Here is a 15,499-nt window from a genome sequence, read left to right as displayed (position 1 = left end):
TCGGCAAGTCCACTCAGCTCCACGTCCTCCTGTACCACATCACTCCATCTCTTCTCTAGCCCGTGCCGCACCCATTTAGCCCTCTCTATCCGGCCTAACAAAATCTGTTTAGGCATGCGGTGGCTGGGCATGCAGGCTATATGACCCAGCCAACACAGCCTTGCCTGCCGGAGGAGCTCACCAGATTTGTGAGTTCCTCACACAATCCAGCCTGGTTAAGCCTAAATATTTCTAACCGGTGAAGATGTTCCATTAGGGGGGTCCATGTTTCGCAAGTGTAGAGTAGGGAGGGCATGACTGTGGCCGAGAAGACCTGGAGCTTCGTGTGGAGCGACAGACCAGGTAGCTTCCACACAGCGTTATGCAACCGATGAAAAGATAATGCCGCTCGACTGATTCGGAGTGAGACATCTGCTGTCAAACTGGAGCCGGTCATGAGCACACTGCCCAGGTATGGGGAACTCTCCACTCTCTCCACAACTACCCCATCGCTAATTGGGAGTTGTGGGGGTGGAGTGTTTGATGGTACAAAATACCCAGGCAGGTGCTTAGTTTTGGTGAGGCTGATGGTAAGGCCCCACCTCTGAGTGGCACGCTCCAGGTTCAGCAGCAGCGCCTCCAACTCCTCCTCTGAGTGAGAAGCAATCACCAGATCATCGACATACATAACATGGTTGACCAATAGGAAGCCATCCCTTGCCCGCACCCGGGCATCGATCAGCCTCCCATTGTATCTGTACGTGGTCGAAATAGATGTTAAATAATGTGGGAGCCAGAGGACATCCCTGTCGCACTCCAAGGTGAACAGGAAATGGCTCCGACTCCCGGCCACGTAGTTTTACCTGGGCCAGATCACCATCATGAAGGTCCTTAAAGATTGTGAGCAAAGAGTCAGGGACTCCAAAAGCACGAATAACCCAGAGCCCAGGCCTACTGATGGTATCATAGGCCTTGACCAGGTTAATTAAGCAGAGATGTAGGCTTTGTTGGCATTCCCTACACCTCTGCTGTAGCAGACGGACAGTAAATATGGGATCTGTGCAGGACCGCCCTTTCCTGAAACCACATTGGGGCTCTGCAAGCCTCTCTTCAGCGTGCCTGGCAAGGCGATGTTGAATCATCCTTGCCAGGACCTTTCCCGGCACACTGAGGAGTTAGATGCCCCTGTAGTTGTTACAGTCTGTGCGGTTCCCCTTCTTAAAGAATGGGACCACCAGGGCATCCTTCCAATCCTGCGGAACCCGTCCAGTGGTCCAGACTGTTATTATGATGTCATAGGGCAGTATGTGCACAAATGCCACCCTCCCTCAGCATTTCGCTTGGGATATCATCTCTGCCCGGTGCCTTTCCTGGTGTCAGACTCTGGATCGCCTTCAGCACTTCCTCAACAGATGGCACCTCAGCCAGCCCCTCACAGGGGGTGACTTCCTCCAATATTTGAGGCACCGCAGCCTCAGCAGGGTCATCCCCACTTTGCCCAATGATGTTTTCCAGGCTGAGGGATTTTCCATCCCCCAAGACCTCACAGAAATGCTCAGCAAATCTGCAAACCTGTTCCTGGGGGTTGGAGATTGGATTATCTTTCTTTCCCCTAATGATGGTGATAGGTGTGGCACTACAAGTTACTTTTTGATGGAATTAAAGAGTGATTTGTGATCACGGGCCACTGAGGCAGATTCAATCTCCTCAGCAACACGCTACTACCACCCATCCTTGCAGTGCCTCAGGGCTCTCCGAGCGAAGGCTGTGGTAAGCCTCATTCTCTGATGTGGGATGCTGCAGATGATGAGAGTGGGCCTATCGCTTTTTCTCAGCCAGCCTGAACACCTCCTCTGTCAGCCAGGGTCTCTGGGGAGGTCTGGACCGTGTACCCAAAGCAGCCATTGCAGCTGCATGAGTCACAGTCCTAAACCTCGCCCATTTACCCTCGACATCAGGAGGAGTGGGGGACGATGCCAACCCCAGCCGCAAGCGATGATTAAATTGTTGCTTGCAACTTTCTTCAGCTAGGTGAGACCAGGCTACTATGAGTTTGAATGGGATCCTGGGTGTACACCCACCACCGGAGTGGAAGAATGGCAGGCATATCTTACAGATGATAAGTCGATGGTCAGTGGGCAGATCAGTTCCACGGTAGGTCCTGGTGTCAAGGACAAGGGCCTGCATCCACTGTTCTGTCACGATATAGTCCAGAAGATGTTCTTGCTTGGACCCGGCATGCATCCTTGATGTTGTGTGGATGCCCCAATGCCGGAACAGCGTATTGGTAATTACAAGCCCATGAGTTGCACAAAAGGCTAGCAGCCTCCTACCGTTGTTATTGAGGTGATCTGTCCCATGTCTTCCAATCACTCCAGACCAGGTGCCAGCATCATGACCAACTCGGGCATTGAAGTCACCCAACAGCATGACTCTATCCCGAGGGGCCACTTTAGCTAGCACCTGTGACAGGAGGTCATAGAAGGCTTCTGATTCATCGGCCTTGCCTGCATCCCTCCACTGATGTTCATCTTCGGTGGGGGCATAAGTAACCACGACCACCACTCCTCACCTCTGGTTGATGGGAAGGCGAGCCCAAGGTAGCCTGGGGCTTACAGCTTCCCACACCTAACCGCCACGCTCCCACGCCCTCTTCACCCACTCACCCACTTATTCAGCCACTCACCCACTCATTCACCAACTTACCCACTCATTCATCCACTCACCCACTTATTCACCCACTCATTCACTCAGTCACCCACGCATTAATCAACTCATTCACCCACTCACCCACGCATTAATCCACTCATTCACCCACTTACCCACTCATTCATCCACTCACCCACTCATTCACCCACTCATTCACCCAATCACCTACTCATTCACCCACCCACTCATTCACCCACCCACCCACCCACTCATTGACCCACCCACCCACTCATTGACCCACCCACCCACTCATTGACCCACCCACCCGTTCACCCGTGCAGACGGCGCCGCCTCTGGGCCACGGCGCTGCTGCTGCTGGAGCGCGGCGCCGACCCCGGCGTGGGCGGCGTGGGCGGCGTGCCGTGCCTGCTGCTGGCGGCGAGCGCCGGGGACGTCCGCGCCCTGCGCCTGCTGCTGCAGCGAGGGGCGCCGCCTGACCAGCGCCTGCCAGCCGAGGTAGCCCACGCAGCACCCCGGTGACACCGTGACGGTGATGACGTCAGTGGTGAGCGTCACCGTGACGGTGATGACGTCAGAAGTGAGCGTCACCGTGACGATGACGACGTCAGTGGCGAGCGTCACTGACGATGACGTTAGTGGTGAGCGTCACCGTGACGATGATGACGTCAGTGGTGAGCGTCACCGTGACGATGATGACGTTAGTGGTGAGCGTCACCGTGACGACGACGTTAGTGGTGAGCATCACCGTGACGATGACGACGTTAGTGGTGAGCGTCACTGTGACGATGACGTTAGTGGTGAGCGTCACTGTGACGATGATGACGTTAGTGGTGAGCGTCACTGTGACTATGACGACGTCAGTGGTGAGCGTCACCGTGACGATGATGACGTTAGTGGTGAGCGTCACTGTGATGATGACGTTAGTGGTGAGCGTCACCGTGACGATGATGACGTTAGTGGTGAGCGTCACTGTGACGATGATGACGTTAGTGGTGAGCGTCACCGTGACGATGACGTTAGTGGTGAGCGTCACTGTGACGATGATGACGTTAGTGGTGAGCGTCACTGTGACAATGATGACGTCAGTGGTGAGCGTCACTGTGACAATGATGACGTCAGTGGTGAGCGTCACTGTGACAATGATGACGTCAGTGGTGAGCGTCACTGTGACGATGACGACGTTAGTGGTGAGCGTCACCGTGACGATGACGACGTTAGTGGTGAGCGTCACCGTGACGATGATGACGTTAGTGGTGAGCGTCACCGTGACGATGACGACGTTAGTGGTGAGCGTCACCGTGACGATGATGACGTTAGTGGTGAGCGTCACTGTGACGATGACGACGTTAGTGGTGAGCGTCACTGTGACAATGACGACGATGATGACGACGATGACGATGATGATGATGTGAGCGATGATGATGAGGACGATGATGATGATGTGAGCGATGGCGACGCCGGTGCAGCAGGGCGGTTTCCCCGCCCTGCTGGTGGCCGCTGGCACGCCGGGGCCCCGCGGGGTCAAGATGGTCTCCCTGCTGCTGCACGCCGCGGCCGACCCGGACGTGCGTGCGCCCCACACGGAGGCCTCCTTCTTCCCTCCCGACCAGGTGAGGGACCTGGGTTCGAGCCCGCGCCATGGCGCCGTTCCCCACGCCGCTTGTTCGTCTGTTGTTATTGTTTTGACGCTTGTTTAACCAGATCGCGCTTGATAATGAGACTCCTTTGCCCTCATTCGTTCGCTCACCCATTCACTCACCAACTCACCCACTCACCCATTCATCCATCCGCCCGCTCGCCCGCTTGCCAATTCACCCACTCGCCCACATGCTCACTCGCCTACATGCCCACTCGCCTACTCACCCACTCATCCACTCGCGTACTCGCCCATTCACCCTCTCGCCCATTTGCCCTCTTGCCAATTCGCCCATTCGCCCACTCGCCCATTCACCCACTTGCCCATACGCCCACTCGCCTACTCACCCACTCGCCCATTCGCCCACTCGCCCATTCACCCTCTCGCCCACTCACCCACTCGCCCATTCACCCTCTCGCCCACTCACCCACTCATCCCCGCGTGGCCGCGCCGTGTGCAGGGTGCGGACCACGCGGTGTGTGGCACGGCGAGGAGCGACGCTGCCCAGGCAGGGTTCCCTTCCCAGCTCCACGGCCACCCCCAGCAGCCCCCTGCAGCGGGGGGACTTACAGCCCTGCACGTGGCTTGCCAGCGCTCCGACGACCCGCAGGTGCGTTGAGTGTGTGAGTGTCAGTGCACGTGTGTATGTGTGTGCACGTGTGTGTGAGTGTGTGAGTGTGTGCGAGTGGGTGTGTGCACGTGTGTGTGTGAGTGTGTGAGTGTGTGCGAGTGGGTGTGTGCGTGTGTGTGTGTGCGCGTGTGTGTGTGCGTGTGTGTGTGTGCGTGTGTGTGTGAGTGCACGTGTTTGTGTGTGTGAGTTTGTGTGTGCGTGTGAGTGTGTGAGTGTGTGCGAGTGGGTGTGTGCGTGTGTGCACGTGTACGTGTGTGAGCGTTTAGTGTAGCGGCGACCCGAGTTTGATTCCCGCTCACACCCAACACCGGTGAAGATTTTCTGAACCGGTCCATGGGTCTCCCCGAGGTCGACTCAGCCTCAAATAAGCACCTGGTGCGGTGTGTAGTAAACATCGCTACCGGGGAGACAAAGGCGGCCGGGCGTGGTGCTGGCCACCCACCTCCTTGGGTGCCGTACCATTCATAGGTGCTCGCTAACAGAACTTGCCCCAACAGTCTAAGGCTGCACTGGGGATCTTTGTCCTTGGCGTCTGTGTGATGGTGATGATGGCGCTGCGTCTGTGTGTGTGTGATGGTGATGATGGCGCTGTGTGTGTGTGTGATGGTGATGATGCCGCTCTGTGTGTGTGATGGTGATGATGGCGCCGCTGCGTGTGTGTGATGGTGATGATGGCGCTGTGTGTGTGTGATGGTGATGATGGCGCTGTGTGTGTGTGTGTGATGGTGATGATGCCGCTCTGTGTGTGTGATGGTGATGATGGCGCTGTGTGATGGTGATGATGGCGCTGCGTGTGTGTGATGGTGATGATGGCGCTGTGTGATGGTGATGATGGCGCTGTGTGATGGTGATGATGGCGCTGCGTGATGGTGATGATGGCGCTGTGTGATGGTGATGATGGCGCTGCGTGATGGTGATGATGGCGCTGCGTGTGTGTGATGGTGATGATGGCGCTGTGTGATGGTGATGATGGCGCTGTGTGTGTGTGATGGCGATGATGGCGCTGCGTGCTGGTGATGATGGCGCTGCGTGTGTGTGATGGTGATGATGGCGCTGTGTGATGGTGATGATGGCGCTGCGTGATGGTGATGATGGCGCTGCGTGTGTGTGATGGTGATGATGGCGCTGTGTGATGGTGATGATGGCGCTGTGTCTGTGTGTGTGTGATGGTGATGATGCCGCTGTGTGATGGTGATGATGGCGCTGCGTGTGTGTGATGGTGATGATGGCGCTGTGTCTGTGTGTGTGTGATGGTGATGATGGCGCTGTGTGATGGTGATGATGGCGCTGCGTGTGTGTGATGGTGATGATGGCGCTGCGTGCTGGTGATGATGGCGCTGTGTGATGGTGATGATGGCGCTGTGTGTGTGTGATGATGGCGCTGTGTGATGGTGATGGTGATGATGGCGCTGTGTGTGTGTGATGGTGATGATGGCGCTGTGTGTGTGTGATGGTGATGATGGCGCTGTGTGTGTGTGATGGTGATGATGGCGCTGCGTGATGGTGATGATGGCGCTGTGTGTGTGTGATGGTGATGATGGCGCTGTGTGATGGTGATGATGGCGCTGTGTGATGGTGATGATGGCGCTGTGTGATGGTGATGATGGCGCTGTGTGATGGTGATGATGGCGCTGTGTGTGCGTGATGGTGATGATGGCGCTGTGTGTGTGATGGTGATGATGGCGCTGTGTGTGATGGTGATGATGGCGCTGTGTGTGCGTGCTGGTGATGATGGCGCTGCGTGCTGGTGATGATGGCGCTGTGTGTGATGGTGATGATGGCGCTGTGTGATGGTGATGATGGCGCTGTGTGATGGTGATGATGGCGCTGTGTGATGGTGATGATGGCGCTGTGTGATGGTGATGATGCCGCTCTGTGTGTGATGGTGATGATGGCGCTGTGTGATGGTGATGGTGATGATGGCGCTGTGTGTGTGTGATGGTGATGATGGCGCTGTGTGTGTGTGATGGTGATGATGGCGCTGCGTGATGGTGATGATGCCGCTCTGTGTGTGATGGTGATGATGGCGCCGCTGTGTGCAGTGCGTGCAGGCCGTGGTGCGCCTGCTGCTGCGTCACGGCGCCAACGCTGACCCGGTGTGGGCCGGCCACTCGCCGCTGTCCCTGGCGGTCGCCTGCGGGAACCTCCCGGTGAGCTCCCCAGCGGCTCCCCAGCGGCTCCCCAGCGGCTCGCCAACGCGAGTCGGCGCCGGCCTGCCAGCGGCCGCCCCGCGCAGCGCCGCCCGCGGCGGGGTCGACCGTTATCTTTGTGCGAGCGAGCGCAGGCGGTGGAGGAGCTGCTGAGCGCCGGCGCCGACCCGGACCTCGCGCTGCCGGGGCCCGTCGGCAGCGCCCTCTGCGCCGCCGCCAACCCCGGCTACGCCCACGGGGGACTCGACGCGGCGTCGCTCCTCGCGCTCGTGAGAGACCCGCACGGGAGCCTGCCTGGTCGGGCGCGGGGGTCGCCGAAACCCCTCGCCCTGCGCCGCCGGTGGCCCCGTGACGCGGTCACGCGCCGGTGACGCGGCGTCACGCGGTTACCGGTTACCGTTGAGCGAACCCGAGCATCGAGCCCCGTTTGCCGCATCCCAGGCGATCGGAGCGCAAGCCGATGGCACAAACTGGCGACGCTCGCTAACCCAAGGGCGGGCAAGTGGGTTCGATCCGTACGGGGATCGAGCGTCACCCCCCCCCCCCTAACCCCCCTTGCTTCCCTTGCGGCCTGAGGGTTTTCTCCGGTCGCAGTTGTTATGCCAAACATCCTAATGTAGAATCGCAGAGCTTGGGAAATTGTTGTTAGCGCCGGTTCTGGCCGCCTTCCCGGATTCCTGCAGCCTAAGTAAAGATTCCGATTCTGCCGTGGAGTTGTGAGCCACGGCCTCAGCGCGCATTGCACCGTGTGTAGAGTAGAACTCCGCTTAAGGACCACACTTGTGTATGGCAGTGTAGTGTATAGTAGTGTAGTGTGTAGTGTATAGTAGTGTAGTGTGTAGTGTATAGTAGTGTAGTGTATAGTAGTGTAGTGTATAGTAGTGTAGTGTATAGTAGTGTAGTGTATAGTAGTGTAGTGTATAGTAGTGTATAGTAGTGTAGTGTGTAGTGTATAGTAGTGTGTAGTGTATAGTAGTGTATAGTAGTGTGGTGTATAGTAGTATAGTGCATAGTCGTGTAGTGTGTAGTGGTGTAGTGTATAGTAGTGTAGTGTGTTGTAGTCTGTAGTGTGTAGTGTATAGTAGTATAGTGTGTAGTGTATAGTAGTGTAGTGTATAGTAGTGTGGTGTATAGTAGTGTAGTGTATAGTAGTGTAGTGTATAGTAGTGTATAGTAGTATAGTGTAGTGTATAGTAGTGTAGTGTATAGTGTGTAATGTAGTGTATAGTCGTGTAGTGTGTAGTGTATAGTAGTGTAGTGTATAGTGTATAGTAGTGTAGTGTGTAGTGTATGGCAGTGTAGTGTGTAGTGTATAGTAGTGTAGTGTATAGTGTATAGTAGTGTAGTGTGTAGTGTATAGCAGTGTAGTGTGTAGTGTATAGTAGTGTAGTGTATAGTAGGATAGTGTATAGTAGTGGAGTGTATAGTAGTGCAGTGTATAGTAGGATAGTGTATAGTAGTGTAGTGTATAGTAGTGGAGTGTATAGTAGTGGAGTGTATAGTAGTGTAGTGTATAGTCGTGTAGTGTGTAGTGTATAGTCATGTAGCGTGTAGTGTATAGTAGTGTATAGTCGTGTAGTGTGTAGTGTATAGTAGTGTATAGCAGTGTAGTGTGTCATGTATAGTAGTGTATAGCAGTGTAGTGTATAGTAGTGTGGTGTATAGTAGTATAGTGCATAGTCGTGTAGTGGTGTAGTGTATAGTAGTGTAGTGTATAGTAGTGTAGTGTGTTGTAGTGTAGTGTATAGTAGTGTAGTGTATAGTAGTGTAGTGTATAGTAGTGTAGTGTATAGCAGTGCAGTGTATAGTATGATAGTGTATAGTAGTGTAGTGTATAGTAGTGTATTGTGTAGTGTGTAGTGTGGTGTATAGTAGTGTAGTGTGTAGTGTATAGTAGTATAGTGTATAGTAGTGTAGTGTATAGTAGTATAGTGTATAGTGTAGTGTATAGTATAGTGTATAGTAGTGTATAGTGTAGTGTATAGTAGTGTATAGTGTAGTGTATAGTAGTATAGTGTAGTGTCTCCATAGAGCCCAATGTGTTCGCTTACTGACCGTTCCCCTGCTAGACAGGCTGTTGTAGGTGCAGTAAATAAAGTAGTACTCGCGGTTGTGCGGGGATGCCAGTGGAACGAATTAATCCTTTATCGTGCACTCCCTACACTCGCTGAACGACCAAATCACTGAACGACGGGTTTCGTGTTAAGAGGGCTTCTACCGTAGCTGGCGCTCGGTCGTGTAGTGTGTAGTGTATAGTAGTGTAGTGTGTAGTGTATAGTAGTGTAGTGTGTAGTGTATAGCAGTGTAGTGTGTAGTGTATAGTAGTGTAGTGTATAGTAGGATAGTGTATAGTAGTGGAGTGTATAGTAGTGCAGTGTATAGTAGGATAGTGTATAGTAGTGTAGTGTATAGTAGTGGAGTGTATAGTAGTGGAGTGTATAGTAGTGTAGTGTATAGCAGTGTAGTGTGTAGTGTATAGTCGTGTAGCGTGTAGTGTATAGTAGTGTATAGTCGTGTAGTGTGTAGTGTATAGTAGTGTATAGCAGTGTAGTGTGTAGTGTATAGTAGTGTATAGCAGTGTAGTGTGTCATGTATAGTAGTGTATAGCAGTGTAGTGTATAGTAGTGTGGTGTATAGTAGTATAGTGCATAGTCGTGTAGTGTGTAGTGGTGTAGTGTATAGTAGTGTGGTGTATAGTAGTATAGTGCATAGTCGTGTAGTGTGTAGTGGTGTAGTGTATAGTAGTGTAGTGTGTTGTAGTGTAGTGTATAGTAGTGTAGTGTATAGTAGTGTAGTGTATAGTAGTGTAGTGTATAGCAGTGCAGTGTATAGTATGATAGTGTATAGTAGTGTAGTGTATAGTAGTGTATTGTGTAGTGTGTAGTGTGGTGTATAGTAGTGTAGTGTGTAGTGTATAGTAGTATAGTGTATAGTAGTATAGTGTATAGTAGTGTAGTGTATAGTAGTATAGTGTAGTGTATAGTATAGTGTATAGTAGTGTAGTGTATAGTAGTGTATAGTGTAGTGTATAGTAGTGTATAGTAGTGTATAGTGTAGTGTATAGTAGTATAGTGTAGTGTCTCCATAGAGCCCAATGTGTTCGCTTACTGACCGTTCCCCTGCTAGACGGGCTGTTGTAGGTGCAGTAAACGAACGAATTAATCCTTTTATCCTTTATCGTGCACTCCCTACACTCGCTGAACGACCAAATCACTGAACGACGGGTTTCGTGTTAAGAGGGCTTCTACCGTAGCGGGCGCTCGGTCGTGTCCCGTGCAGGTGGACCGGCTCATCGCGGCCGGCGCCAGCGTCCTGTCGCCCATCCACGTGCACGACGGCGCCAGGCTGGCGGTCGGCACCGTCGTCGACTTTGCCTTCATGCGCTTCAACCAGGTGTGCTCACCACGCTCACCACGCTCACCACGCTCACCACGCTCACCACGCTCACCGCGGTCACCACGCTCACCGCGGTCACCACGCTCACCGCTGTTACCGCACTCACCACGCTCGCCACAGTCACCACGCTCACCACGCTTACCACGCTCACCACGCTCACCACGCTCACCGCTGTTACTGCACTCACCACGTTCACCACGCTCACCACGCTTGCCACGGTCACCACGCTCACCACGCTCGCCATGCTCACCACGCTCGCCACGCTCGCCACGTTCACCACGCTCACCGCGGTCACCACGCTCACCACACTCACCACATTCACCACGCTCACCACACTCACCACATTCACCACATTCACCACATTCACCACACTCACCTCATTCACCACACTCACCACATTCACCACACTCACCACACTCACCACATTCACCACACTCACTACACTCACCACGTTCACCACGTTCACCACACTCACCACGTTCACCACACTCACCACACTCACCACGTTCACCACACTCACCACACTCACCACATTCACCACATTCACCACACTCACCACATTCACCGCATTCACCACACTCACCGCATTCACCACACTCACCACACTCACCGCATTCACACTCACCTCATTCACCACACTCACCACATTCACCACACTCACCACTCACCACATTCACCACACTCACCACACTCACCACGTTCACCATGCTCACCACACTCACCACGTTCACCACACTCACCACGTTCACCACGCTCACCACGCTCACCACATTCACCACACTCGCCACATTCACCACATTCACCACACTCACCACATTCACCGCATTCACCACACTCACCGCATTCACCACACTCACCGCATTCACACTCACCTCATTCACCACACTCACCGCATTCACCACACTCACCGCATTCACCACACTCACCACACTCACCACACTCACCATGTTCACCACGCTCACCACACTCACCACGTTCACCACACTCACCACGTTCACCACACTCACCACGTTCACCACACTCACCACACTCGCCACATTCACCACACTCGCCACATTCACCACATTCACCACACTCACCACATTCACCGCATTCACCACACTCACCACACTCACCGCATTCACCACACTCACCACACTCACCACGTTCACCACACTCACTACACTCACCACACTCACCACGTTCACCACACTCACCACACTCACCACGTTCACCACACTCACCACGTTCACCACATTCACTACACTCACCGCATTCACCACACTCACCACACTCACCACACTCACCACGTTCACCACATTCACCACGTTCACCACACTCACCACACTCACCACACTCACCACATTCACCACATTCACCGCATTCACCACACTCACCGCATTCACCACACTCACCTCATTCACCACACTCACCACATTCACCACACTCACCACACACACCGCATTCACCACACTCACCACACTCACCGCATTCACCACACTCACCACGTTCACCACACTCACCACACTCACCACGTTCATCGCGCAGGAGACGGCGAACCAGCTCTCGTTCGCTCAGCCCGGTCACTCGGGAGGTCCAAGCGGATGCTCCGGCACGTGACGAGACACGCCGCTAATTAACTTGACAACGTTCACAAACATTCCAAGATTTATCGTGATCATTGCAACGATCGTGACGATGATCACAAGAACAATCTCCCGCACGTGCATGCCTGCTTTGCTTGCGAGTGCGTTGGTGAGTGCGTTGGTGTGTACGTGGGTGCGTTGGTGCGTTGATGTGTACATGAGTGCGTTGGTGAGTGCGTTGGTGAGTGCGTTGTTCCGTGTGTTGGTGTGTACGTGAGTGCGTTGGTGAGTGCGTTGGTGAGTGTGTACGTGAGTGCGTTGGTGTGTACGTGAGTGCGTTGGTGAGTGCGTTGGTGAGTGTGTTGGTGTGTTGGTGAGTGTGTACGTGAGTGCGTTGGTGAGTGCGTTGGTGAGTGTGTTGGTGTGTTGGTGAGTGTGTACGTGAGTGCGTTGGTGAGTGCGTTGGTCCGTGTGTTGGTGTGTACGTGAGTGCGTTGGTGAGTGCGTTGGTGAGTGTGTACGTGAGTGCATTGGTGAGTGCGTTGGTGAGTGTGTACGTGACTGTGTTGGTGTGTACGTGAGTGCGTTGGTGAGTGCGTTGGTGAGTGTGTTGGTGTGTTGGTGAGTGTGTACGTGAGTGCGTTGGTGAGTGCGTTGGTGTGTTGGTGAGTGTGTACGTGAGTGCGTTGGTGAGTGTGTTGGTGTGTACGTGAGTGCGTTGGCGAGTGCGTTGGTCCGTGTGTTGGTGTGTTGGTGTGTACGTGAGTGCGTTGGTGAGTGCGTTGGCGAGTGCGTTGGTCCGTGTGTTGGTCCGTGTGTATCGTGGTGCGACTCTGCGGCTCGCAGGACCGCCGCGTCGCCCACGCCCCGTACCACGCGCTCTCCCCGAGCGAGCGGGCGGCGTTCACGGCGCGCCGTGCCGTGCTCGCCCACCTGGGCGCCGCCCTGCGCCGCGCCGCCGTCGCCCGCGAGCGCCGGCGGCTCGAGGCCTTGGCGGAGCGAGGAGTCGTCAGTAAGCCGCTAGCTCGCGGGCGGCGAGGGACGTTGTTGTTTTTGTCACGACGACGCCTCTGCTCAACCCGAGCTGCTGACGCGCCGGTCGTTGCATTGCCCTTGCGCTGGTCGCTTTTTTTGGCGTTGTTCTCTGGCGTTGTTCTCTGGTCTAACGCCGGTGGTGAGACAAGGCCAGAAAGAAGGCTGTCTCTGGTGTAGGCCAGTCGGTTTCAAAGACAATGCAGGTACATGATTATTATTATTATTAGAGCATGTTTTGCCACAAGTATGCGTGGTCAATTCAGACTTGATGCCTTGCAAAATGTATCTATGTGGTGTTTAAACAGCTTAACACCTGTTTTATTGCCAAAAAAGGGTCAAACTTATTCTTATTTGTCATAATTTTGATACTGGCAAAAATACGTCCCATAGATATAACTCTCGTACCGAGCTATAAGAGCTCTGATACTTGCATTGCCTTTGTAATGTTTGTCTTTTGGCGTTGTTCTCTGGTCTAACACTGGTGCTGAGACAAGGCCAGAAAGAAGGCTGTCTCTGGTTTAGGCCAATCAGTTTCAAAGACAATGCAAGTATATTATTATTATTATTATCAGAGCATGTTCTCCATGATACAGGTTTTTTGGGTTAGATCACATAAACCCGCCACCACCCGGCACAGCCAACTCGTAAGGGTTTGTCACGTAAACAGAACGTGGCCAATTCGTCACTAGCACAGCACACCGGTTGTGTGTTGGAGAGCAAATCCAAAACATTTACAATCTGAGTACGACGTTTCGCCAGTAATTACAACTAGCTTCATCAGGCAACAGCCAGATTTGTATAATTATGCGATCTAACCCCAAAAAAACGGTATTATTGGTGCCACAACTCCGTGATGAATGCAGACTCGATGCCTTGGAATAGGTGTGTGTCTATTTGGTGATTGAACATCTTAAACACCTCCTGTTTAATTGCCAGAAAAGGGGTAAAAGCCTATCCTTATTTTTTTTCATCATTTTGATACCGGCAAAAAAGGTTCCCGCCGAGGCATCTCTTCTTATCCCCACGCTGGGTAACCCGGCAAAGCCTCAATGAAGAATCGGGTGCACTGCGCGTAAACATCGCCACTGGGCAAAAGGCGTTCGGGCGCAGTTGCTGGCCACCCGGCTCGCTCGTGCGTTGAACTTCTTTCGCACCGTACATAGCCGACCGTGATAATCGGAGGTGCGGGGGAAGGGCAATTAAAACACGAAAATAAATTTGCGTTTACAATCTGGGCGCTTTAAAAGTGCATGGCTCCCGGTGGCTTCCCGAACCACTCGCGCCGTCAGCACTTGCCCCGACGGCCAGTCGAAGGCTGCACGGGGGGGGGCCTTTGCATGTGCGTCTCTGCAGCGGTGGGGCCCAGCAAGAGGTTCGTTTACACCGGCGCGGGCGCGACCGTCCCCACGACCTCCGGGCCGTCCCCTCGCTCGGCACGACGCTCCTCCTCGCCGCACTCCTCGCCGCACTCCTCGCCGCACTCCTCGCCGCACTCCTCGCAGAGGTAACGACGAGGTGGCGGCGCTCGCTCACGCGTCGCCTTCGGGCGTCACGGTGGCTAAGAGATGTTAACTCCCTCGCCTGGTATACAGAGGTCGTGGGTTCGATCCCGACGCTGATTCCTCATGTATATTTGGAGTTTGTGTGTGTGTGTCTCTCTCATCATCATCACTGTGCCGAGGAGATGTTAACTACCCTGCCCGGTATACAGGCTGTCGTGGGTTCGATCCCAACCCTGACACCTGGATATTTGGAGTTTGCGTGTCATCATGCGTTTAGAGCATTTGGCTAATCTAAATTTCCGCACACGGTCAGCCCACTTCATATTCTTGGGTTTTTCGGTAAAGTCAAGTAGATAGGTTCAAAGAAAATAACAAAAACCTATATCAGTGACTTTACCGAAAGACCCAAGAATATGAATTCGTGCAGTCACGAAAGCTTTAAGTCAAGATTTAAGCCCACTTCGTCGAGCTCCCATTTGTGGTGGCCCAGGTGGAGCCACCGTAGCTCAGTGGGGCCTTCCCTGGTCAAATTAAAAAATAAAAAGTTCAGTTTAGTTTTTTTGTGTCGCGGTTTTGTTGTCCGCGGCTCAAACCCGGCCGGGCCAATTCACTGAGCGCTGATTCACTGGCGCTGATTCACTGGCGCTGATTCACCGAGCGCTGATTCACTGGCGCTGATTCACTGGCGCTGATTCACTGCGCGCTGATTCACTGGCGCTGATTCACTGCGCGCTGATTCACTGGCGCTGATTCACTGGCGCTGATTCACCGAGCGCTGATTCACTGCGCGCTGATTCACTACGCGCTGATTCACTGCGCGCTGATTCACTGAGCGCTGATTCACCGCACGCTGATTCACTGAGCGCTGATTCACTACGCGCTGATTCACTGCGCGCTGATTCACTGGCGCTGATTCACCGCAAGCTGATTCACTG

The 15,499-nt window shown here is 53.7% G+C and overlaps 1 protein-coding gene across 4 annotated transcripts in view; it reads left to right on the top strand.

Annotated features, from left to right (window-relative positions):
* Positions 1-15,499, top strand: part of ANKMY1 (ankyrin repeat and MYND domain containing 1) — a 39,458-nt gene that overhangs the window by 16,507 nt on the left and 7,452 nt on the right. For all 4 annotated transcript variants that reach the window (XM_076052260.1, XM_076052261.1, XM_076052259.1 and 1 more), the window contains exons 12-19: positions 2,970-3,144; positions 4,116-4,259; positions 4,746-4,895; positions 6,959-7,066; positions 7,201-7,335; positions 10,346-10,459; positions 12,874-13,039; positions 14,416-14,566. In XM_076052260.1, the coding sequence (XP_075908375.1) occupies positions 2,970-3,144; positions 4,116-4,259; positions 4,746-4,895; positions 6,959-7,066; positions 7,201-7,335; positions 10,346-10,459; positions 12,874-13,039; positions 14,416-14,566 (1,143 nt within the window). The remainder of the gene's footprint in view (positions 1-2,969; positions 3,145-4,115; positions 4,260-4,745; positions 4,896-6,958; positions 7,067-7,200; positions 7,336-10,345; positions 10,460-12,873; positions 13,040-14,415; positions 14,567-15,499) is intronic.

This window comes from Petromyzon marinus, chromosome 55 (assembly GCF_048934315.1).
Source record: "Petromyzon marinus isolate PM22_M1 ecotype Great Lakes invasive population chromosome 55, UKy_Petmar_22M1.pri1.0, whole genome shotgun sequence".
In the NCBI taxonomy this organism is placed as follows: domain Eukaryota; kingdom Metazoa; phylum Chordata; class Hyperoartia; order Petromyzontiformes; family Petromyzontidae; genus Petromyzon; species Petromyzon marinus.
This window is presented reverse-complemented; position numbering and strand designations above follow the sequence as displayed.